The sequence below is a fragment of the Platichthys flesus genome, chromosome 5 (genome assembly GCF_949316205.1).
Source record: "Platichthys flesus chromosome 5, fPlaFle2.1, whole genome shotgun sequence".
NCBI lineage: Eukaryota > Metazoa > Chordata > Actinopteri > Pleuronectiformes > Pleuronectidae > Platichthys > Platichthys flesus.
In genome coordinates, this window is record NC_084949.1 from 15955753 (window position 1) to 15981688 (window position 25936).

The following is a 25936-nucleotide window of genomic DNA, read 5'->3' on the forward strand; positions in this document are numbered from 1 at the left end:
AAACAGACATGTTTCTAAGCAGGACAGGGAGTATGTGAAGATAACAGCAGGTTTAACGTGGCAGTAGCGGTCAGATGAAGAGCCTGAAGCAGGGAGACAAAGCATAAGACCGGAGCAAACAGACGGACTGGAAAACAGTAGAGGAAACTAAGTGTGGCTGTATGGTTTGGAAAAGTGAGGTGACTGAACCACATGGTGAGGACTGGAAGAAAGATCCAGAGTCGAAATGCTGAAGCTGATGAGTGGGTTGATCTACCGATTGTCATCTCAGGTGTGTGGGAGAATAAGCCTGAGCAGGTATCTAGAGAAACACACACAGACTGGACTATCGTGCAAACAGGGGACAAAGAAGAGGGAATGGAAACACAGGTAAACTTGAGGTGAACCGTGATGAAGAGCTCACGAAAACAGCTCAGTCATGTCAGTTGGACATTTTTATCAACTGTCAACTCTACAAGCACAAATGTCGGAGTTTTCCAGTAGGCCCTTGCTCTGAACTTCCTATGAACAGCCTCCACCAACATGGAGTGATTTTGCTGGATGTTTTCACCCCCTGACTGTTCTTGGAACAATGCGGCATGGGCAAGGGAAGAACAAATTACATGTTTGGTTGAAGATCCTGTTCCGGACATTGTGTGATAAAGCGTTCTTTCAACTTTTTCATTCATTTCTCATAGAACGATTAATGGATCTTGATGAAAAAAAAATCAGGTTTAGCAAAGGGACTGATATTTATCTATGTGTCAAATTTGGTGCAGTGATCAAGATATGTGGCGGAACATATCCAGGAACTTCTTGACAAACATAGAAGAGAGTCACCAGCACTGCCCTGCCAGCACAAGGTCAGGATTTCCCTCCTCAGCCACACGTCTGTGCCCCATCACACTTGCCGCATGGCTGCTGACATAGGTCGGTGAGATTTCTCCCTCCCGTTTCCCGTAGTTACTTTACACGTTGATGAAGCCAAATCCCAACATTTTCACTTCAATGCACAGTGACATTGTCAGATGACCTTGTGGTTTAAAAAATTTGGATGTGAGCAGTGCAGTGCAGCAGCTTGGAAACGGTGGGAGCTGACTACTGGGTATTTAGTATTAAAGAGCGATGATTCACTCGTTATTTCATCCTTGTTCTTTTCTTGTCTGACAAGAGAAAACTGAAAGATACATTCACGAGAGCGGCTTTATTGGAAATTTGGCTGCAATAAAGTCTGGTATATTTGCACACAGGGAGGAGGAGAAGCAAACAGATTGAGGGCTGAAAGCGGCTGATACGAGACACATTGCAGATATTCAATGACGTCAGTTGTTTACAGCTGTTACAGTTGACCATATGTGGTAGGGCCATTTATATATATATATATATATATGTACACACATATATAAACTAGGTTTTGAGGGACGATATCCATACAAGCAGGAGAGGAGGGGGAAGAGTAAAATAATAAGGGGCTGTATACTCAAGAGAGTACGAAATGGGACTGAGAGATAGAGGTTAACTGAAGGGGAAGAGAGGGATAAAGACATGTGCAAGGGAGAGGAGCAATAACATAACACCGGCAGTGTGAGCCGAGAAAAGAGAGAGCAGAAAATTGAGAATTGAGGATGAAAGTGTATCTTTTGTCTGTGGATTAGGGATTGGAATCTTTTGAAACTTTTCAATAAAAGTGCCATAATACCTACATTGTTGTTACAAAACAGGGCTTCTCTTCCCTTATACATCCGCCACGGAGGTTATATTTTCACCCCTGTCTCTTTGTTTGTTGGTTGATTTTTTTGTGTTTGTAAGCAAGATAACACAAAAACAACTGCACAGATTTCCATGGAACTTGGTGGAAGGATGAGGTATTGATCAGGGAAGAATACATATTTTGGTGTTGATCCAATATTCGGTTCCAATATTTTGGTATCTATGGGTGTCCGAAATTAGGTGCAGCTTCTATAATAAACAATTTCTGTTGAACAGAAAAGCTTAAGTCGTCTAAATTCAAGTAGCAGGGAAAGAACTCTGCCTTCAGGAAATGTAAGTGTTCATTCCGATTCAAAACGGTCAATATACTCTGTCCCACAGACACATTTTAGTCGTTACTGGAGAAGTATTGACTTTCGATACCCAGCCCTAATGCTTACAAAAATACAAAAATAAAAAATGGGAAAGGGAGCAGGGAGAACGAGCACGGCGAGAGAGAGAGAGAGAGAGAGAGAGAGAGAGAGAGAGAGAGAGGCAGGGGGGTCTAGTTTGGGTGGCAGCCAGAGAGAGAGTGGACTGCTGAGATGTGGGTCATCAGGATACCCATTGGCATCAGGGCACATTAATGATCACAGCAGTCACATGGCACTGCAGTCAATATGGGCAAAGTGGCCTCATTCTGCCCTGTTACCACCACCACCCACCACCACCACCCACACACTCACACATAACAGGACACTGTTGTTCTGTCCTCTGTCAACCGACCTCAACCTTATATTAGTTTTCTTTTTTTTGTGTTGTTCTTATCGCAGTGTGTAACCTATCTTGATGATCTTGATCACTTTGCACCTTCTCTATCTTCTCACCTCACCTCCGGACTCCCTCCCTCTGTTCCCTTCTGTCGTCCGCCTGCTTCCTTCGCCCGTACACTGGCCCATAAATCTCAACACCTCGCCACAGTCGCCTTTGCACCTTCCGTGCACCACGCCGACCTCTGAGAATGAATCGACTCAGCGTTTTTCACTAGTGCCACTTCTTCTTTTACTGTAGTGTGCACTTTCTCTTTTCCTCTGGACGCGGCCAGTGTGTGTGTGTGTGTGTGTGTGTGTGTGTGTGGTGCCACAAAGGCTGAATCAAACCAGACACGCCTACTCACACACACACACACAGACACACACTCTCTCACACACGCACACACAGTCTAATCAATGCCACGTTAACGAGGCCAAGACTGCAGCAGAAACAGGTGGGTTGACGGAACCGTTTTTTGCGCATTGCACAGTTCTGCACCGCTCGGTGAAGGTCGATGGCCGACTTTTATGACGCCACAGCGTTTTGACACAGCAAGGACGCTGTATGGAGATGAGTTTGTGGTGAGCAGGAATCATCTGGCCAGTCTTGTTCATCTAATTGGACTGTATAGACAGGCGCGGGCAGAGATTAGGTCTACTGGATTATAAAATTGAAAAGCAGCTTTTCATTTCAACGAAATCCCTCCAGGATTAAATATTATGAGCGTCTGTCAGAGACCCAAACTCCTCGGTGCGCGCACCGTCACGCCACATGAACGTATCCGCGCACGCACCTCCTGCAATAACATGCGGCGTGTATTAGGGTCATCGAGGCGAAGACACTGTCAATCAGCAACAAACAGAAACACACACACACACACACACACACACACACATATCCACCCCCATCATCCCTCCTCTTCTCTCCATTACACACTCACACTGTAACCAACCCATGACCCCTGTCACGATGATACCACAGCGCACTGATGCATTTATTAAAGCCGCGGCGAGTTCAGGCCATGCTGCTGGCCATATGCTCACGCTGTGAGTTGGTTGGGAGGTGAGGAGGTGGGGTAGGCGTGAGGTGAGAAGGACGAGGTAACCAAAGTGGGGATCACCCTGCGTGGCAGATTGAAAACCGATCTAGTGACCTGGAGACAAAGAGCGAGCAGAGGGGACGGGGAGGAGTCAGCGGGCATCAGAGAGGGAACAGGAGCCGAACAGAGAGAAGCAGGAGAGAGAGAGAGAGAGGTGTAGATGATGAGAGGAGATGGAGAAAGGCACACACATTACAGGAAAATGGAGACAAATGCATGTTTGTGTTACACGCTCAGTTGTGGAGGGGGGAACACATGCTCGGCCTGTAAACATTGATTTTCTGCTTGACCAGGATCATATTCATGCCGCGGCTTCGCGCTGTGCTCCGAGGTGCTTTGACACTCGGCAGATCAGTGCCATCGGGCCAGAACAAAGAAAAACACTTAACACCAGGGCGGTTGATGCTCTTGTCCGTGTTGTGTTTAACTTAATGTGTTACAAAAGAGTTACAAACATGGAATCATTTTGACTGAAACATTTGTTGTCATCGTCTCCTCCGGTGGTGAGAAGAGATCCTTAAAGATAGAATACCTCTTCCAAAATGTCCCACAATGTTCAAACCCAAACAATGTTTTATTCAAGTTAATGGTACGTTTTAGTTTGGTCGCCTTTTATTGGGTCAGATCCTCTTTATCCGTGGCTTTGCCCGTCTGTTCAAACTTCCGGAGCAAACAACATGGGAAGGAAAAACACATGTTAACCAGTTGACTGTGTTTTCCTTGCATGAGGTGAATAAAACTTTCATGACTGACCTCTTCTGTGAACATGATTTGTGCCTGATTTTCATCACCAACTCCCGTGGACCCACGCTGCTTCACAACATCATCGAACTAGGTCTGTTGTTCTCGTTTTTGATTGGGAGATCCCTGGTGACCGAAGTTACCTACTGTACGTTTAATCGGTTGTGGGCGTTAAAACTGGACCTCCTAGTCTGTTGTACTATAATCATGAATGGTTTCGTTTTTAATGTCAAAAGCAAAAAACATTTGTGTTACTAAATGAACTTAAGATAAGAAGATAGATTATATTAAAATGTAATTATGTGTCATTTCCTACGATCACAAGAAACAAATCTAAATGAGCCTCATTTTGTCTCAAGTTCACTTCACAGTTGTTTCGTTGTTTCGTCCGCACACCTGGTCCAGGTGCTTCTCTCATTCTTTCTCAGTCATCACGTGACTCAGACTTGGGTCATATGAAAGCAGGTGGTCATATACAGACGTGGAGATCAAACCCCCCATCACTTTATCACCAGATTCTATTTCAAACGTGCCAATTATGGTGGATGTGAAAGCTCTGTTAAAACGGCCCACACTCTATTTTCTCCCCCTTTACTTCTCACTGATTGTGAATTGGGCTGTGAGCGCTGTCTAAACCTTTTCAATTGATGGAAGCGCCGTGGCTGACTGCATCCTGCGAAGAAGGGGTGGGGGGGGAGCTGCACTACTTGTGTGTGTGTGTGTGTGTGTGTGTGTGTGTGTGTGTGTGTGTGTGTGTGTGTGTTTCCATCGTCCCGTCCAGAAGGCAGAAAAGACAAAGCCAGGAGAGAATCAGAGGGACGAGGGAGAAGTCGACTGTTTCGTCGCTCATCAAGGTCACTCGGAGCTGGAATGTGATTGGAAGTCCCCCCCCCACACACACACACACTGTCTGCACTAGATAATTCCGACAGGCTGTTTAGCTGATAATGTTACTGAGTGTTAACAACTCCTCCCTTCTGCTCTGTTTCAAGCTCCCTGTGAAATTGCAGGAATGCGGGAATGTCTTTCCCACACATGCACGCACAGACACGCCAAGGCACACGGCAGCCGGTGTCAGACGTGTGGTTCTAACACACACAGACGTGCCCACTGTGTGTGTGTGCCTGATAGCACATAATTACCCCCCCCCCCCCCCCCCCCTCCCAGATCCTTATGCATATACACTTTTCCCCACCAGCAGACAAACTCTGATAAGAATATGATGACACACCATCGCGGCGAGGAAAGTTTTCCGGCTCTTACATCAGTTGCTTCCTCCACTTCCTCTGGATTGAATCACGTGCACGCGTCCGGGGCACATCTCCGAGAATCGCACGCGTCCGCGGAGGCCCGCAAACACACTCTCTCCCAACTCTCCGACACGCTCAGACACTCGAGCACACAAAAAGAGCTGCGTAGCAAGCTCCTCTCCGAGGTGCCTCCTTTTATTTCCTTCTTGAAGACTCCGCTCTGCATTGTGCGTCCCTGCGTTGGGCTCATCTGCCTCGCAGCATTACCTTAATGGCTGTCTGTGGGTTGAGCAGTTTTACTCAACATTGCTAAACAAAAGCTCCCGCTCTTGCACTAGACAGGGATTTCCAGACAGCTTAGTAGCCCTGCGACTGGTTTTATCCACCTACACAAAAGAATCTTCAGTGCATTAAGTGGTATTGAGCCGGTTTGAATTAAATTGACTTGAATGGATTTTGGATTGAACTGGACCCAGCCCAACTCGGCTCAATTGAATAATTCAAACTGAATGGAATCGAGTAGGACTGGGTCAAAACTGCGGCTGAATCCAGCTGAACTGGGGTAAAGGGATTTTAAACCTGTTTATCTCGCGGGTGGATGTCACAGCTGTCGGCTCAGGGGGCAGCACGTGAGGGATTTTTTATTATATTAGGGGGATTGACCTTGGACTTATTCTCTATGCTTGTATATTGAAGTTTCTGTCTGTGGAAATTTTTTCCTGAAAGTTAATTTACTCAGGTCTGCGCTTAAAGCTCAATATGTTTTTTTTAATTATCCAAAAATCAATATTTTCAGGCTCTAATCCTGTCCGCCGCTGGTTTTATGCAGATTTATGCATCACGTGTTGAAGTGCTGTTAAATAATGAATCAGGTCGTACCTGGTGACATCATTAGTCAAACATCTGTCTGGGATCTCAAAGCTACCAGCAGCTGTCTCCCTGTCACGTGACCCACCGACGTCAACAGCCACTGATTGTTTAGCGGCTCCGAGCAAGCTGATTAATGTCCTCTCCCCTTTTTTATGGACACTCTGTTTTCCAAACCTCACCTCTCGGAGACCTTGTCAGGATTCTACGAGCACACAGTCAGACACCTGCATGCTATTTTAATTATCTGGCCATTTATTATTTATTTTTCACAATGAAGTTTTCACGGCAAGAGAGTAAAGACATCCATCCATTAATCTATGCAGCTTATCCTTCAAAGGTCACATGGGGAGCAGGAGCCAATCCCTGCTGACGCTGGGCGCGGGGTATACCAGCGTGTCGCAGTGTCAAACTTTCAAAAACAATCATTCACACTCAGACATACAGAATATTTATCCCTCTTTTACACCAAAAATAGCAGGTATACGTCTTTCTTTTAAACCAAACCTGCTAAAAACAGAATTCAGTCCTTTCCCATTGACAGTAGCAAGGTTTCCTTCTGTTCCTGTCGATCGGAGCTGAAGCTGATAAAAACCTGTTTACTGCAGAGTCGTGACCCGGGTTGCCAGATGTTACCGTTTGTTGGTGTTTTTTTTTTTACCAGTGAAAAAGGAGCTTTAGAGACTTTTAACCAACAGTGCAGAGCTAACCACACCCCTCATTATTCTGACAGTACAGATTAGGAACAGATCTGAACACGCAAACTTTAAAACAGCCTCTCGGAGGCTCCCATCTCCTGTCTCCTTGTGTGAAATAAGGATGACAAGAAAAAAGCAGCCAATTATGGATGATTGAATATTTTAAAAAGACCAGTCACCTGTGCCGTCTCCTTCTGAGTCCTCTGTAGCTCATCCAATAAAAAAGTGTCTCTCTTTCCAACCCTCCATCCCCAATGTCTCCCTCGCCCACCACACACACACCCACATCCTCCTCCGTCTGTCTCCCCTCTGATTGATCTCTCTGTTCTCCCTAAGTGGTTTCATCTCTTTTCATCACACTCCATCTGGACCCATCTTTTCAAAGCGCCTTTTTTAATGGTTCCAGAACTTCTTTTTTAATAACACTTACCATTTTTTTCCCCCTAAATTTTACAAATGGCTCCTAACAACCCTTTCAATTTCCCTCCCTCCCCCTCCCTGCCTCCTCTTCCTCTGTTTTTAGACTGTAGTTAAAATCAGCTTTAATCTTTGCTTTACATTTTTTTGCGAATAGGATAAAAGTAAGCATGCTACCAAGGAACAAGCCTAAGGTGTGAAGAACTGCACTGTGCAATATGGTTTATGCATTTTTGCCACTGGCGAATTAGAGCACATTTTTCTCGCCGGATATCAGCTTATTAGATCTTGCGTGAGCGCGAAAGACTGGCCCTGGCAGCGCTGTAGTCCGGAGCCAATGTTTTTTCCGCCCCGGGCTAGGTGTAACCATCTGTTTTGGAATTGTTGGTGGAAGATAGATAAATCGAAAAGATCAACACGGAGATTGGAGAGAAAGAGGGAGGAAGAGATGCAAAATTAGTGGAAGAGGAGAGAAGACCTTCCTGGTCAATACCCATGGCTGAGCAAGGAGACGGGGGAGGCGGTGGTGGGGGAGGAGGGGGCGGAGACGGGGCTAGGAGAGTTGGGGATGGAGATGAGGGGAAATGAAGGGAGGGGAAGAAAAGACGATGGTGCAGTGAGTGGTAGCGGGGGATGAGAAGCTACAAAGTGGGAATGCATTTTTAGGTATCGCCCAGGGGTGCAGAACTGAAGGAGGGAGCGTAGAGAAAGAAGGAGATAGGGAGTAGAGGGTGTGTATATGTGTGTGTGTGTGTGTGTGTGTGTGAGAATGAGAAAAAAGAGAGCTTTCTACCTGCCCCATCGAAGAAGTTACATAAATGTGAGTGGGCAGGCCTCTGCCGACAGCCATGCTCCATATTATACCACTGACCCAAGCCTCTCTTAGTGGTCGGTGTGCATTTATGTGTGTGCGTGTGTTCTGATCCTCTTTGAGCTGCCCTTGCCTGTTCATGTCAGAAATAGACCAGATAAGAGACGCCTACCTACACACACACACACACACACACACACACACACACACACACACACACACACAGGTACGTAGCTGAACAAGAACAAGAACTAACCGGTGAGAGAAATCCCTCTGGTGCATTCAAACAGAGGCATTAAAATAGTTTGACCTGTGTGACTCTCACTCAGACTTCACGATCAGCCACTCTACTTTTAACTCCCTGCCGTAGACATTACAAATAAACACCGCCCGACATCATCCATTATATATAGGCACGGGGTTTTTCACCCGTCTACCCGCGGACACGCAAAAACAAACAGAACTTTGATGAATTAAACTGCACTTAAAAGCAATCAGTGCTCCCGATATATACAGCACAGTAATTGCAGGGTATTACCGTAAAGAGGGCTGGTAGTGGGTCGACGCTGCGCAGGTACGAGCGGGACATGCATTATTTCAGAGGCTCTCATCTCCTGTTTCACAAATACAGAGATAATATGAAGATAGCAACTAAATGCACTTGAGAAAAAAAAGGATGAGATGAAACCAAGTAAACCAAAACAACAAACACTCATATTGAGCATTACTCAGATCCACAGACACACACACACACACACACACACACTCAAACTTAAACACGAGCACAAAGAAGAAAAAAAAAAAAGCAACCAAAGTCATGCAAATCTATCTGCCAATTAGGGCCCCAAACAGGTTTCCGTGGAGATGAAATGGCAACCTCTAATTGGCCCGGATAAAAGAAGATACTCACATCTGAGCCGACAACCTGATATGGTTTGGAAAATATAAACATCCCAGTCTGCGCGCATACACACAAACACATGCACACACAGGTGTACGGCAGGGATCACAGACAATTTATGCACGGTCGGGGTTGTCACACAGTGGCGGCGGTAAAATGAGAAGCGCGGATAGAGTGTGTGGTGACACCGATATGTCGCATTGTGCCGGCGCAGGCACAGGCGCACGCTCATTGACCGGTCAGCCCGCTTTTTTTTAAAAGTGTGAATAAAGCTTCGGTCGCGGTGTCGTGTTAACATGAAAGCTTTCACGGCTGTTCAAAAAGAGCAGGCTTTGATTAGAATTTGATGCGCGAGAGTGTTTCTTAATGCCGGCCTCTGCTGACGACGGCCCTTTTAAATCCAGCCGAGCCGACGCAGGGAGCCTTCCGTCAAAAAAAACATGTTGAATCGACAATTTCACCTCAACATGATCCCTCCAATGGGGCTTTTTCTCTCCCCCACCCTTTTTTTTCGGAGTTTTCTGAAAGGCTGGAGTGAACCGCCGCTCAACGCACACGGCCAGATTTTGAAGTGAGCTGAGATCACCGGCACAAAGCAGCAGCCGCGGTTTTCAGGGATGATCAAACATGAATCCGAAATTATTGACTCAAATTCGAACTGACTATCAAAGAGCCCCAGTGTCATTTCCATGCGCGCGTTGAGTCGCTTCTGCAGGAAATTGGCTCTGCGTGACTTTTACAAAGCTGTGTTACTCTCGAATGGCACGGTCGTTATGAATGGTTTAATAATTCATTCCTCTACTCCCATATGGGGCTTTATGTAGAATGTGAGTCTGGGCTCTAGATTGTTAGGAAACCAATTTACACACAGCACGACCTCACTTAGACATTAGCTGGCGGTTTGCGTCTACAAAGTGCCTCAAACTTTGAGCTTTGCAGTGTTTTAACTTAGGTTATGCAAACAGTACATATAGAACATCGGGCGTCTTACTGCTGTCCCGTCAAAACAACCTCATGGGGATTTTTTCAGATAAAGTAGAGGATTAATTAGATAGAAAATAAGGCTTAAAAAAGCTGAAAACAAGGCTGTTGACAAAAAAATCCTCCCTTTAGAGATGCACAGTTTTCACAGCAGAACAGCTGCCGGAACAATTATCTGACTAATTGATTATCGGATTAAAAACTCAAACAGCAACCATTCGGTCAATGTATCTGCAATTTCAGAATTGAGAATCCTGTAAATTTCTTTCGATTTCCATTGAAACTGCATTTTTTGGACTGGACTCTCAGTTGGATAAAATAGGGAATTTCTTGACATCAAATAATGAATGGCTTAAAAGGGAGAAATAACCAGAAAAGAATCAAGCTAAACTAAAGATAAACTCACTGGATGAGATGTGAGCAAAGAAAGGAAACTTTGTGGCTTTTGAATGTCCTCACTGACAAAGATTATAATCAAATTTGATGTTTACTTCACATTCCCCGAAACCCATAAATCCACTTTATGGAACCGTAGGCTTTCAGCTGAACTCCACATACATGTTTCATACTAACGAGTATAGGAGAGCGTTAATTACAATGAATTAGTGAGGTAATTATTTTAATTATCGAGTGCGGTATATACCTGTTGTTTTAGTATGCAGCAAACATTACGTTTTCTGCTGCAGCTTTACCATTTTACTGCAGTAGCTGGGGAATGATTTGCATATTTAAACAATTTCTTTTAAATGCCAGGAGTCGCATGATAATCAGTGTGACTCCTCAGCAAAGGCTCGACACTCAGATTCTCTGTAAGATACGGCTTCACTGAAGTCAGTGTAACCTCAGCGCTGAACCATGATTTCCAACTGGGACGTACACGTGTGTATATATATATATATATGCTTGAAGTGTGTAGTGAGGTTATCAATGGGAACAGGCTGGATCCCCCCCCCCCCCTCCCCCCCACTTTCTCATTAACTCTCCTCCTTTCTACTTTCGCTCGATGGCGCGACTCTGCACTCTGTCTCTGGTGAATCCAACGGCACACGCACAAACACACACACACACACGTTGTCACACACGCACACACTCAAATGCAAGAAGTCTGTTTGCATACCAAAAGCATACTTCATGGCTCAGAGAAAATGAGAGCCATATTAATTATACAGTCTGCATTTGCACATGCGCACACACACATACAAACACGCACACACACAGAAAAAGAGAGAGACAGGAGAGAGAGAGAGAGAGAGAGAGAGTGGAGGGCCAGTTGTTTTATGCTTTTCCTCAGCGTCAAAAGAGACAAGAGTGTGAAAATGATTGAGTCTCTGTACGTCAAGGAGAGAGGGAATGAGGAACAGCATAGGGGCAGAGAAAGAGTGCACTGTCTTCCCGTCTTTAATGTGTGTGTGTGTGTGTGTTTGTGTGTGTTTGTGTGTGTCTGTGACTGTTTTTGTGTGTGTGCGCGTGTGTGTCGTCTACCCAGTATAACGCCCTCTCTGTGTCCCCCGAGTCACTCTCTGTCACTCACCAACACTGAGACTATTGTCAAGACATTGGGCGAGGTGCCCCGAGACATTTCTGTGGCACTGTGTCTGTCACACGGGGTGATAGGGCTGAGATGGGGTTCACTGACTAACTCACTCACTCACTCACACAAACACACACACACACTCATAAATATCTAATACTGATACACAGGCTGTAGTACCTGTTTTAGGTCATATTTCTGTGTAGGTGAGCGTTGGACGTTGGATGTTGGATGTGAAAGTTTTTGTAAAACTGAGTGTAAATGTATAGCTTTCGTGTGTGTTTGTGTGTGTGTGTGTGTGTGTGTGAGAGCCCAGGTCCGTGAGATTGTTTGTTTGTATCTGACAACACATTAGGCAAAGCTTTCTTTAACCCTGTAGAATGAGTGACACTGATTCGAAACTGACAGGATGGATTTCAGTTTGCTGTGGCGCTCCGCCGTGTCAGCCCGTGTCAGCTCAGCCCGTCCGCCCATTTTCACAAAAGACAGGAGCGCCGCGGAGACACGGAGACGGAGTGTATGAGAGACAGACAGAGCGCGAGAGAGAGAGAGAGGGACGGAGACAACAGGAAAACGAGTGATACATGGAGTAAGCTGAGTCAGACATGACAAATGCAAAAGTTGGGGAAAGAGGGAAGGGAAAGAGCAACGGGGACAAAAAAGAGTAGGAGATAGAGAAGAGGTAAACAGGATAAAAAGAAAACCTGGGGGATGGGGGGGGGGGGGGGGGGGGGTGGTTGGATAGAGACCTTGCTCTCGTACATCCGGTCGTCTCCGAGGTCCTTTATTGACTCTGTCTGTTGTTCACAGCAGCACTCCTAATCACTCTCAACAGGGAGGTTGTGTCTGTTTGTGCGTGTCTGGCCTCCTCGTGTAGAAGACCACGTATCTTTAGCCTCATCCTCACTTTTACTCCCTCGTACACTGACACCCACAGTGCAGCCATTGTTCAGCCGCCTCTGGTCAGCCTTAATGCACAATGGCAGTGGGTGGGAAAAGGCTGTTCCTGACACGCACACTATCAGTCCAAGAGCTCATATACCCACAGAATGGGCAGTAAATGCCATCTAAATAGCAGGCATGCATATGTATGGGCCCGTTTACTCACAGAAGGCCGCTTGTGTGCGCCACCATCCTGTTTGCATCTGTCTTAACAATGACTGCTGTCATGGATATTATAAGAGATGACTGTTTTGGGCCCTAGCAGTGGAAAGCAATGAACATCGACAGCACGAGCGCACCGACAAAAGGAGCTAATCTGAATCACGGGCATTTGTCCGGCATAAGCCTCGCTTCACGTCTCACTCCGAGAGCTTTTGATTCGGCTTTGTTTCTCTCCCCCTATAGACAGCGAGCCTGTCACAAAAGGATAAACATTTCAAAGGCCCCGGTCGCTCTGAATGGAGGGAGTGATTTTCAGTGTGTTCGTGTGTAGGGTGCAGGACCCAGATGGAGAGACAGGAAGAAGGGAAGAAGCTCGGTGCCAGAGTGGACAGCTTGGTGGTAACAAAGCTGCGGTGGATGGCGCTGTGGTTTTGAATCTGTGTCTCCCCTACACAAATACACGACAAACCTGCGAAGACGACACACACACACCCACCCACACACTTAAAGTAACTAGTTAGGGCGACGATAATGAGCGCCGACCACAGGGTTCGGCTTAAATTGCTCCGGGTAAGACAAGGTGCTTTTTTACGGAGCGGTGAGCTTCCAGCAGCAAATTATAGTACATACTTTGTACAAAGAAAAATGTTTTATCAGGACAGGCATGCTGTGGAAGGCAACGTGGGCTGTAGTTCCAGCAGTGGCCACAGGGGGGCCGGCAGGAGACTGCAGCAATGTGAAGAGGAACAGAGAGGGAGAGAGAGAGAGAGGGAGAGAGAGGGAGAGACCGCATAGTGCCGATCAGATGACCTCGCTGCTGCAGTTAATGTTCTCTGGCGCTCAGACACAAGGCTGGAGCTCCCCCTCATATCGTGGGGTTGCTGTACTACAAGCTATTGTGTGGTAGTAGGTGTGTGTGTGTTTGTGTGTGTGGGTGTGTGTGCGTTTGTGTGTGTCTTGATGAGAGGAAAGATGAGTGGAGTGAAGGAAGAGGAGATGTTTTGTTTGTGGGAAAATAAGCAGCACGACACACTGGAGGTACATTTTATGAAAGCGGCACTTTAATGCTTTCTTTCTTTCTCTCTTTCATGTTTCTTTCTTTCTCTCTTTCTTTCTTTCAACTCCTACTTTTTTTTGGACTCCCCCTTTGTCTTCCTCTCCCTCTCCTCTCTTTGTCCCGCGGCCGTGCCCTTCCCCTCTCATCCCCCACTTTATCTTGTTCCCCCTCTCCTACTGCCGCACTTGCCCCCCTCTCCCTCTACCTCATGCCCCCACCCATCCCTCCCGCCCTCCGCTCTCTCTCTCTCCTCCCCCCTTGCTCTCTCCCTCGCTCCCTCTCCTCTTCCTCTCTGCAGTGCAGCACTGTGATTATCATTCCTCTCACAGAGTCAGGCCTGATAGTCAGATACTGCTGAGCACCCTTCTACATCACCTGCTTCTGGAGGGAGCAGCAGAGAGAGACAGAGAGAGAGAGAGAGAGGCTGTGACAGAGGAAGGAAAGAAGGGGAGGGGGGGCGTGACTGGTGGACTGCAGAATAAGAAAAGACAGAAAAGAAAGAAGGAAGAAAGAGGAGAGGAGAGAAAAGGGAGAATGAGAAATGAAAAAAAAAAGCAGACGCATGGAGAAGGGAGGATTGCTCTTACTGCAGAGGTGGTCCCACTGCAACATACACACCGCCTACCTATAAGTGTGGTGTGAGTGTGTGTCTGTGTTTGTGAGTGTGTGTGTGTGTGTGAGCAGGTGTGCCTTATGTGTGGATTCACGGTATCGGCATGGAGGCTGAGCGAGTGTCTGGGTTGTGGTAACGCGGCGCCGCGGCTCATCAGCGTCTGCGAGTCAGACAGCCGGAGACACGCCGCTCAGGTTGCTTCACCCCCCCCCCCGAGCCGAGTCTCAACCTGCTCCATACCATTTTCTGCATTCTGCAAATACCACAACAGTCCTTCGTCTCTCTCTCTCTCTCTCTCTCTCTCTCTCTCTCTCTCCCCTCCGAGCAGCCTCCTCGTTCTTACTTCACACACTCAGTGGTCATGCAGACCCCCCCCCGCCACACATGGTAATTAATGGGCTTTTTTTTTCTTTGTCTGTCTCCTTTTTGCCCAATCACCCATTTGTCAGTTTGTTTTTGTTCGTCATTCATCACTGCCTCTCTCTCTCTCTCTCTCTCTCTCTCTCTCTCTCTCTCGCTCTCTCTCTCATCACCTGTCTTTACCTGTCTGCTTGACCTAACGGCCAAAGTGCGTAAACAGGATGTCTGTGTCTCTCCAGCGTCGCCTCAGGAAACTGCATTCCAGCGCCGCACACGTCACGTCACTCTGTTACTGAACAGCGGCTTCAGATCGGGTCTATATTTAAATAACAAGTGCAAATATATCATCGTCAAAATGAATTGTTAACACGTCTGTCCTGTTCGCGCTGCGAGATGCTTTCTGTCAGCACAGTTCACGCTTTCCCCATCCTCTGCCGCCTTTGATGCAAAACTTAACAGTCGGCAGAGAACGCTTTCAAAAGCCTCTCAAGCAACTGTTTCAGAGGTTTCCATTTGATCAGGTGTGACCTGAGACCAGAGACATTTGACCAGTTTGACTCAACACTAATTTTGTTTGGTTTTATTCATTGGATTCATTGAGCTGGGTTAGAAAAACACAGAAAGAAACGTGTTGAAGCATGATGCTAAGAAAAGAACAGATGAACACTGTTTGTGGAGATAAGATAAAACACCCGAGATATTCATATGACTTTTCTCAAACAAATTTCACACTGAAATTGTTAAGAAAAAACCCTCATGATTATCAAAGATGGCATCTGGAGTGCACATTTTATAATTTCATGAATGTCTGTCGCTGTATGAGGATCTCATATCTGCAGGAATAATCGTCTTATTGGCTTCACACTTCGCACGTGTATGGTTAAGGACCCAGAAGAGCGGTGTTGAGCTTGGTGTGATTCAGACACGCGATACGCTCAATATTAATAAACTTCTTGGAGCCAGTGAGGCGGGGCAGCGTGCTAATAGACTGTCTGCAGACCGCGTTGAACATGTCTTTGTTCACATCCTTGGATAACCAATAGCAGTGGTAGGGAGCTTGTCGCCTGATCTCCGTTATGACAACAACATTCGTAACATTAATTTTGTTGCTGCGATTCTTTACATTTACCTGGATTTATAAAGTTTTTATTTTGAAAGTTGTGAACTCGGGAAGATTTTAGCCTTGAAGTAGCCGACATGCAGTGTATGACAACAAAATAACAGTAGTTTAAGTATATACTTTAAAAAAATATATATATATATATACACCATCCTTGTGAAGAGTAATAAAGAAAATCGGGGGCGCACAACAGCGTCATTGTAGATAAACCAGGTAGGATGAATGCAAAGTTTGCTAACTTCACTCTGCACCATAGACTGTTTCTAAAACAGTTCTGTAGATCCAGCACACAAGCAGTAACAAGGTGACAGTATGCTGTGGGACATTTGAGGATTAACTGATTCTCCAGTTCTGGATTCCGTGTCCTGAGTTGAACTCCGCTGAACTCTCAGTAGACAGGAACAGCTCTTTGTGCAGCTTCAGGGTTCTGTGGACTGAGTCCAGCTGCCAGTCTTTACCTGCCAGAGCTCAATTACTGCAGGTCACTTTTACAGGTTCCGGGGGGGAAAATGGTGCAACCAGCATCACTACAGGCTAAAAAAACTGCCCATTGCAAACAGGCAGGTTCAGAACAGGCACTGCACGACCAGCAAGAATAAAATGGCAGCACAACAAAATTGTTTAAAATAATAGTAAAGAACAGGGAGGAAAAGCATAGATTTAAAGTTACACATTACACCAGAGGGGTTACAGTGAATGCATGAATGAAACAATAGCGTAGATCGACCTGTGTGGTTAAGAGCATCTCCACACGGCTCTTTCATCACGCCAAGTGACAGCGTCCCTGCCGTAAAGCTGCTCGATAATTTGAACACAAAAGCAGTCAATACGAACTCATAACTCTTCAATAATGTTTCAATTCTAACAACCGCACACTTATTGAGTTCACCTCCTCATTGTAATTGCTCACCTCACTCTCGGAGCGCACGGCTGCGTCGGCACAGCAGGATCACGGACACACAAGAGCGGAAACAAAGGTCATTTGGACTGATATGAAGTCTGGACTATGCCCATGTGGTGTCACCAGAAACGTATTGCTTTTCATTGTGTGCCGCGGCAGCATCGCCCAGTGTATCGCCTTACGTATTCTGTACATCCGTGGCTGTAGGATGCCGGAGACAATTCGTCAGCTCATTTATTTTTAGGGAGTAAATAAGCTATCACATTCTGAGCAAACAGGATGAGGTGACTTCATTTGATCACATAAACAGTGATATTAGACGGTTGTATTGATCTGGCATTGAGGATCGTATATCTGCCTGCCCAGTGCGGTAGAGTTGTTTTCCTGAGCGCTTCCATTGTGTTTTTGTAAAGTTAATCTTCCGTGAAAACACATCATTATCTTTTTTTTTTTTAATGCTAGAGTTATTATAACAATTCAATAGTCAACCCACCAGAGCTGCTTTAAGCCACTTAAGGAATTCCATAAATCTGGCCTTTAATTGTGACATTCAGTTGCCCATGAGGGTCACACAATCCTATTTCTGGCATGAAAATAATCACATAACAAAAAAAACAAAACATTGATGCTTTGCTTGGCATCAAATATCATGTGTCCAGTTGCTGAAAATCGCCAGTCAAGGACGGCTGTTGGGGAAATCAACATGCAAAGCTACATCCGCTCAGTCTAAGTTGGGAGCATTTCAGGTGCCTGGAGGGAGAGATTGCAAATAGGATGTGAGGTGTCAGCTTGATTGACATTAGGCTCATGCAACTGTCCCACTTCTGAAAAAACGTAAAAAACCACCTTTCAGTTGTAATTCTCTTTTTCTAGCACAGTAATAAATGCAAGCACGCAGCACGGCGGCAGAAAGCCAGAGCGAGAAGTCAGGGAAGACAAAAACATCATCCATCGCTGGTGAAGCCAGCCAACGTGCCATCAGACCAGCTAACGGCATCCTAACTGATGAACATTTGTATTAGAACATATCATCCCTCATCCTCAGTCATTATAAGATATAAATCCACTCTGCCACAGTCGGCCACATTGTTAATAAACAAAAGGGAAGCAGGCACGAAAAAAGGCCTCTTTTATGTAATTAAAATCTAAGAGCTGTTGAGCCCAAATGTAATTATTGAACAGCCTCTATCAATTAATTTGTCTGTTTCTGCTCGATTAAATATCAATTCAAGAGCAAAAAGGCTACGGTACACTATCAGTGTATATTGATCTTCAATCATTTCCGTATCAGTCTTTCGTATCAGTCAAACCCCAATTATGTTTTGGTGCAGAAGATGAATAATTCGAGTTTATTTATCAAGGGTGTCTTCGGTGAATCATTAGAGTAATGTATACGCTGTGGTGTATCTAAAGCAGGGGGTGCAGGAGCTATGCACTGTGCTCAGTTATGGATTATGCATGACATCCTGTCTCTGCTGGCAAGCAACGTGACTTGGAGTTTAGAGAATGGATGAACAAATTACATGGCCACAGCAGGAGTCTGACCTCCAATCTGAGGGTTGTTATGAAGGAAATGCTCATTGTGTATGGAAGAGCATCTAAAGAGTCAAATGCATATATATATATATATATATATATATATATATGCATTATATGCATAACAAGCTGATAAATAATGAATCCAACCATTACATGGTGGTTCTCTGTACCTATGATGTCAAACATAAATGAGAATAGAGTTAAGAGCCAAAGGGAGAAAGTGGCTGTAGTCTTACAACAATATTTGTAGTTTTGGTTTATGCATAAGCTGCATCCTGTCAATTCATTATGCAGACTAGAGTGTAGCAGGGCATAGATAGACAAACACACGTCCACACACACACACACACACACACACACACACACACACATACACACACACACACAGAGTGAGATGTTCAAATGATGCACACAACAACACAAAAACACACGTGTTGAATATGCAGACACATGTAACGAGAAGAGAGGGAGACTGTTAATTAACTAGAGCTCGTTAATTCTCTTTGAACCGACAGTGAGGCGGTTTACACACTAATTACCTTGATGACTAAGCCAACCTGTGCACATGCACAAGCAGGCACATCCTCACACTGCAAACGCACACGCTCACACACAGGGATTCTCACAGGCTGACATAACACATCTTGCAGGCTTTGAAAGTCCCACACTCATGCACTGCCGTAAAACACAAACATAAAGGTGTGAAGTCTCAGAAGTGTGCGCATATGCACACACACACACAGACACACACACACACACACACACACACTGCACACCAGCACGAGCTTGCCCTGGAATAAAAACTATATTAGGAACACATTTTTTCCGGCTTCCTCAGAGCTGCAAGATTCAGATGGTCACATTTTATTCTGAGTTCAGACCCATCATCCGACTGTTTGATTCACTGTGATCGGACAGAAATAACTTAACAATGACTTCCATACACAGTGTCAGGAGACATGCGTTCAATGCACACTGAAGATACATAAACACCCTCGCACTCAAACACACTCGCTGCGCCGTGCAGATGAGTGCGGCTCCCATGTCAGTATTGAACTGTAATGGCCCGTGTCAGATTAAAGGGAAGGTTTTTTATGTCCTTCGTCAAACTCAATTAATATTCCATCAGGCATGAATTCATAGGCCACACTGGTCCTGAGCCAATTTATTCGTATGCGTATGTGTCCACATGTATGAATGTGTGTGTCAGCATTCATTAGATATTTGGCGTATTTAATAATCAGTCCTTATTGCATCTGCTCAGCCAAATAATAGAAAGCATGCCCAAATACACTCGTACACACCCAATGTACACAAACAAGCTTTTGTGCTTTCTGAGTCAGGCTGCAAAAACATCAAGGAGTGCCGAGCATGTTTTTTTTAGAGGGAGGTAGAAGCTGGTAAAGCATAAAGGAAATGAAAAGGGATAAATTGAAGGTAGGAGCAGAGAAGAAAGAGGTGTAAAAAGCTTTAAAAAGACAGCCTTGACAGGAAAAACGTTCGAATGACGAGGCAGTAGCAGGGGAAAAAAGGAAAATAAAATGAAAATGTAAGGCTGATTCCGGGGAAGAGGCGAGACAACAATAATGAGACGCGAGAGAGACGGGGGCAGATTGTGTAGTGTGTACAATTAGTAGAATTTAATGACTAAAAGGTGCCAAAATATGGGATTTGGCAAAGGAATAGAAGAGAGGTTTGTCACTGAGCAAAAGACTTCTGAGATAGAGCAGACAGAAGATGAGCAGAGGAAAACAAACAGGGGAAAGGGGGTTAGGGAGAGTAGAGATGTTGTGGGTCAATAAAGCCTGCTGTGTGGAAGAGGAGCGGGACTCATAACGAGGTCAAGGACACATCATCGATCGCCACCTCATAAAGCTGACTGGCAATGGGAAGAAGGGATGGAGGGGAGGGGGGGAGGAAGTGAGAGGGAGAGTTACAGCTGCATGGGGAAAGCAAAGTTGACTGCAGGATCGGCTGAGGGAAGAAGGAAAGAAAGGATGGAGGAAGTACACAAATAAGATGATCAAGATGAAGGAATGAAAGGGGGCAGCTCCGGTCAGAAAGAGGTTTAGAGGGAAATTGAATTAGATGGAATCACAGCTGAACACATTAATTCTGCAATAGAAGACACACTCACACACACACACACACACACAACCAGCACTGGGTTTCCAATAGCACTAATGCTCTTTGTCTGTCAATCACCCCCTGCCCTGTGGCAGAGGCTGGATTTCTGCACTCATAAAGTAATCCCAGTCAGACTATCATTACATCTGAGTCATAGAGCTCAGCCTGTGGTGGATGTTCAGACATTCATGGTCCCCAGAGGATGAAACCTAATGACTCGCTCATCGGATTGTCAGTCGAATATCTTAAAGACCATTTTGATGGATCGCCCTGAAATCTGTTGCACACATTCAGGTCCGATTTAGGGTTAGTTATAGCATTGTGTTGATTACCTACCTTTTCATGTGGTGCCCTTCAGCTGCTTCACAGAGTTTTACTCAAAGCACCTGTTCTTACAGGCTCAGAGCTTCTAACTGCTAGAACAGCTATAGACCTCCAGAAGTCTTGTTTATCAACACTATCCACTGTTCTGGGGTATTTCCAGGACCCTCATAGACTCCTCTCACCATCTGGATGAAAAAAATGTACTCCCATCTGTGCACAACAAACAGAATATCTTCATCGGGCTATTTCCGAAGTTATTTTCCTTAATTCTGGTTGCTGGAAATGACAAACTGAGTGAGTGTCCCGGCTGTTTCTGCTAAATACAATCCAAAAATATTGAGGTATTGTTTTGTATTAAATCAGGAAATATTCAAAGTGAAGTCAGTATTCATTTTTTACAGTTTCTGTCTCAGATTTTTCGATTTGAGCATCAAACAATAGAGCAGGTGAGAGAGACAGATGAGGACAAGTAGAAAATAGCCTTTGAGGATCCTGGAAACACCTTCACAACATCACTGAGCAATGTGAAACAACCCTCTGGGTTTTTTGAAGAGAATTTATTTAGTCGGATAATGGGATGTCTTAAAAAAGATAATTGGATGCGGCCGCCTTTTCTTTCTGAAACTGTAAAAGTCACCTTTAGTAATGGAGCCGCAGCGAGTAAAGACAGATTGCAGGAACAATGCTGCACAAAGAGCTGTTCACGTGTTTATTCAAAGCTGATGAAGGTCAACTGAGTACACAGATCCCCTAACTGGAGGGTCAGATGTCATACAAGGGGCCATAGTCGTTTGTTGTTTTAGATTACTGATTCCAACAAACAGATTTACCATCGTGAGATCACATGATTAGCTTTCTGTTTTCACTGCAGCAAAACAAAAGTCATCCTTTATTGGTTCTCCACTCAGCCTCTTAGTCTTTCACCCACTTTTCCCCTCCCTGTGCCCCTCGTCTGAATGAGTGGAAAGGAGGTTGGATGTCCTCATCCACACTAATGCTCTAAAAATACATTGCTCCCTCTCTCTGTGGAGAGTTCGGATGAAGCCTATGAGATTCCGGGAACTGTTGCTTTTCCGTAAGCCTCGGACGCGTCTCCTTCTCCCTCGGTCCTCCTCGCACTGGCCGTCCCCGCTTTTTTCGTCCCTTTCATCTAAACGTTGTGAGGAAACGGCAGAATAAACTAATGCTCTGTTAATTTCCCCCTTCTGCTGCTTAATTAATTTGTCTCCGCTCGTGTTGCATGTTCATTAGGTGGAATGTACAATGTTCCCTTTTCCTTTGGTGTTTGGAAGAAGACGAAAAATAAACAAATTGCTGCAATTTGGTCTTTTATCCCAGCCGTCCATCAGTCCCCCCCCCCCCCCCCCAGATTATCCTGAGGCAACGTTTTGAGCTTTAAGTTTTTTCCTGGCTAATCTGCCTCACCCCTCTGTTCCCTCACTTCCTCTCTGTATGCCTTGTGTTTCAAAGCCGATCTAATTTGAAAGGGTGGTAATTTTGCGAGCAGATAAATGAGTATGAGAGGAGGTAGGAGGGGTGTTGTGTAGGAACGGGCTTCCTGGTGCAGAGTGATCCCCCCCAGGCCCAACAGAGTCATTTAACTCTCTCTGATATTCTCCCAGCATGGACTTATTACAATCTTTTTTTCACGCTCTGAAGTGAAAGCCTGTATGCTAAATAGACCGGGGTGATTTGTGTGTTGAAATCGCAGCAGGTGTGATGCACAGTTTGAGTGAATGACATGAATCGCCACCACCTCCACTGCAGGGCGGGGAGATTTCTCACTGGCGGTAGATTGCCTACTGGTTCTTAATCATATCTACGGCTGCAGTCTACTTTTGAAAGCCCCACGGTTGGATTTCATGCTTTCACAGGTGGAAATCATATCTCATTTCATTCATATATCAAGCAATCACACGTTGGAATCAAAAAGCCAGAACAAACATCAGAAAGTTTAATTACTTGATGTGCTAAAAGTTTTAAGTTAAACACTGAAAACAAAGCATAGGAAATCTATCTAAAAACTAGTATGGCAGTAGAGGAAGACCAATCCCACACATGAGTCTTTGGTTGCGGGGGAAAAAAAAGAGAAAAAAAGTAAGTGAGTGAAAAGAAAGGGAAAATCTTGGATTTGGCGAAAGACCGAAAGGATAAGGCTGATAATATTCTGTATTCTTACCTCCCTCCGCCAAGGAGGTTATGTTTTCACACCTGTCCATTTGTTTCTTTGTAAACAAGATTACACACAACAAAACAACTGAACAAGATTTTCACGAATCTGGAAAGATTTCAACATTTTCCTTGATTTCTCAGAGAAAAACAAAACAGACATATTATCTGTGAGTTTGCGAGATTTGGTGCAGCTTGATCAAATTTAAAGGAGCCATTGGGCCTTGGCAGAGGAATGTGATCTTTCACATGTCATTCTAGTTGTTACTCCCAACAAAGCGAATGAAAAGTGCAAAACCAACGATCCATACATCCATCACTTGATCCATCAGCAGAATGTAAAGGCAGGTCAAAATATATCATTTAATTTATTAAAAAGGTTCATCATTTCCACTGAGGATTTTAACAAACCTATCTCAAACAGGAGTAAATTGTGTAAGCTTATTTGTATTTATACACAGAACCATCCTGCACACAGTGAGACGGTGTAGGTTGGACTGAACTCAAATAAATTAAATAAAACCCCAGGGGCCGTGCTATTCATTAACGAGGAACATGTCACCCAGTGTACAGTATATGTGGAGCTCACTATGTTTTTAATTGTCTCTGCCTCAGAGGAAGAAGTGATATGAGGCTTTGGAAACACACGCAAGACTTTTAATGAGAAAAGTGCATCACTGGTTTAGTTTTTTTCCATGTGGATTGTTGACTCTAACAAAAATACAGAATCGGATTTATCATTCAATCCTTCAGTTGTTTTAACAGAGCACAAAGTAACTGCTTTTGAGATGGGGCTCTATATTATCCAGCTGCTGCTACTACTGGGCGCCACTCCAGATGAAAATTAAGTGTCTCCGGGCGGCCCAGAGGTTTGTAAACATCAGACTGGTCCAGCAGCTTTAATCTAAACTGGGATTAAAAGCCGACTGAAAACTTTGCAAGGCCGCCGTGATTGGTTGATGACTATTACCCAGCATTGTAGCGGCTAAGCCCATAATCAAGGCGAACACATTCAGATAATCTGAATATGTCTTTGCAGACCCCTGCACACCACCAGCTTAATCCCCAGATTTAGAGTCTAAGATTAGGCCTCCTGGATGATTAATCCCATATTGTGTGTGTTTGTGTCCGCTGCAGGGGACCCTCCGACGGGTGACCTTCTCGGTAGTCAGCCAGCCCCAGGACGGCGGCTGCTATGACAGTGGCCTGGAGGACTCAGAGACGCCGAGCAGCAAGAGTTCGTCTGGGCCGCGACTCGGTGCCCTGCCGCTGCCGGAGGAAGGCTACGAGCGGACCACGCCGGAGGGCAGCGTGGGGGAGGAGGAGCATCTGGAAAACGGTCAGAGCAACCGAACACACGTGGCACGCACACACACACACACACAAATCATGAAGAAAACAGCCAATCAGATTCACTGAGGATTAGAAATTGGGGTCGAGAGGCCACCAGAGTAATTTACCTGTATTCTTTTTGTCACTCAAGGCTGTATGTGCTGTATTCTCTCAAAAGCTTTGAAAGGCTTTTTATTGAAACCTTGACTGAGGAGAGTTTCTTTTTCCTCACTTGATTAGAATGTGGTGCGAAGAGGGCGCCTTGTGTTTGTTTGCATGTCCTCCACACATTTTGTGCGAGCCCTCGTGTGTAGCATGTTGAGGAGCTTTTGAGAAAAACCCAACAACGCGGCCGTTTGTAGAGCGCGAGGCTCGTCCGTGGCCTTGCTGTCAGTCAGCAGCCCAAATATTCCCTTTCAACAAGAACATTTTATTTTGACCCTTTTTTTCGTATTACCAGGTCTGTGTCAAGGATGGAGATAGACAAAAAAATAAAGATTTTTGTATATTATTATCTTTTTTCCTCGTTCCTCTGTATATGCTCATGCCAGAGCTGAAACAACAGCAACAATAGGGTACACTACAGCCAAGGTCACTGCAACCTTGGTGACTGCCTGCACTTCTAAAGCTGTGTATGAGCTTTCAGTTCAATGCCGCCTTTTTCAAGTGGAATTACTTTCTGTCGTGGTCGATGGTGACATGAACTGAACTGTGAATCTGGAAACACTTTTCAGAAAGCAACAGAGTTATCTAATTTCTTGTGATTAATTCACAATAAGTTGAATTTAGAGAATCAAATTCAAAAGTTTGAATTTGTGTATTTACTTTATTATGATCTGTAAAGTCACTTCATCTGTCATCACGAGAGTTCTTGTCTCCGTTAAACCTGATGTCAATATTGATTCCTAAATGACTGGTTTACACAGATAAGAACTGTAACCTTTGACACTTCACTCCCAGCATCAGTCTCTGATGCCTCACTAACCTTTTGAACCAGCACTCATAGAATGTTATACGTCTCATTTATGTCACACACTCTGTTTAGATTTGTCATCCAAATCTCTCATAATGACCTCGTCTCTGGCGTCAATATTTGTTTGCTTTGACCTCGCCTCACCTCTCACCTTTCATGTAACGCTGAGCACGTCAGCAGTTTTCATTTAGCTTTAAACAGCATTTTTTTATAGCTTCCTTCCCATTCTGCCCCCTCCCTCATAACCTTTGTCCCCTGTTTTTTTATATTACACGTTTGTCTTTCTTCCATTGTTTACCCATGTTCAACAATTTTGGAAAAATGTTTGTCTTCCCTGAAAATATGATTTACAACATTGTCATTGAATTCCAGGTGCACATCTGTATCTGTCCAGTAGTAAACATTTCGATATGAACATTCAGGTTTGGGTCGGGAAACAAGCAAGAACCATGCATGTCAGAGACTGGTCAAAAATATTGGGAGAGGACACAATACATTTTACAAGCTAGTAAGATGTATTTTGAGATAATGCAGAAGTAT

At 44.9% G+C, this 25936-nt stretch overlaps 1 protein-coding gene across 1 annotated transcript in view; it reads left to right on the plus strand.

Annotated features, from left to right (window-relative positions):
* pcdh7a (protocadherin 7a) overlaps positions 1-25936 on the plus strand; it is a 43713-nt gene that overhangs the window by 13596 nt on the left and 4181 nt on the right. The window contains exon 4 of the mRNA XM_062388924.1: positions 24229-24430. Coding sequence (XP_062244908.1) covers positions 24229-24430 — 202 coding nt within the window. The remainder of the gene's footprint in view (positions 1-24228; positions 24431-25936) is intronic.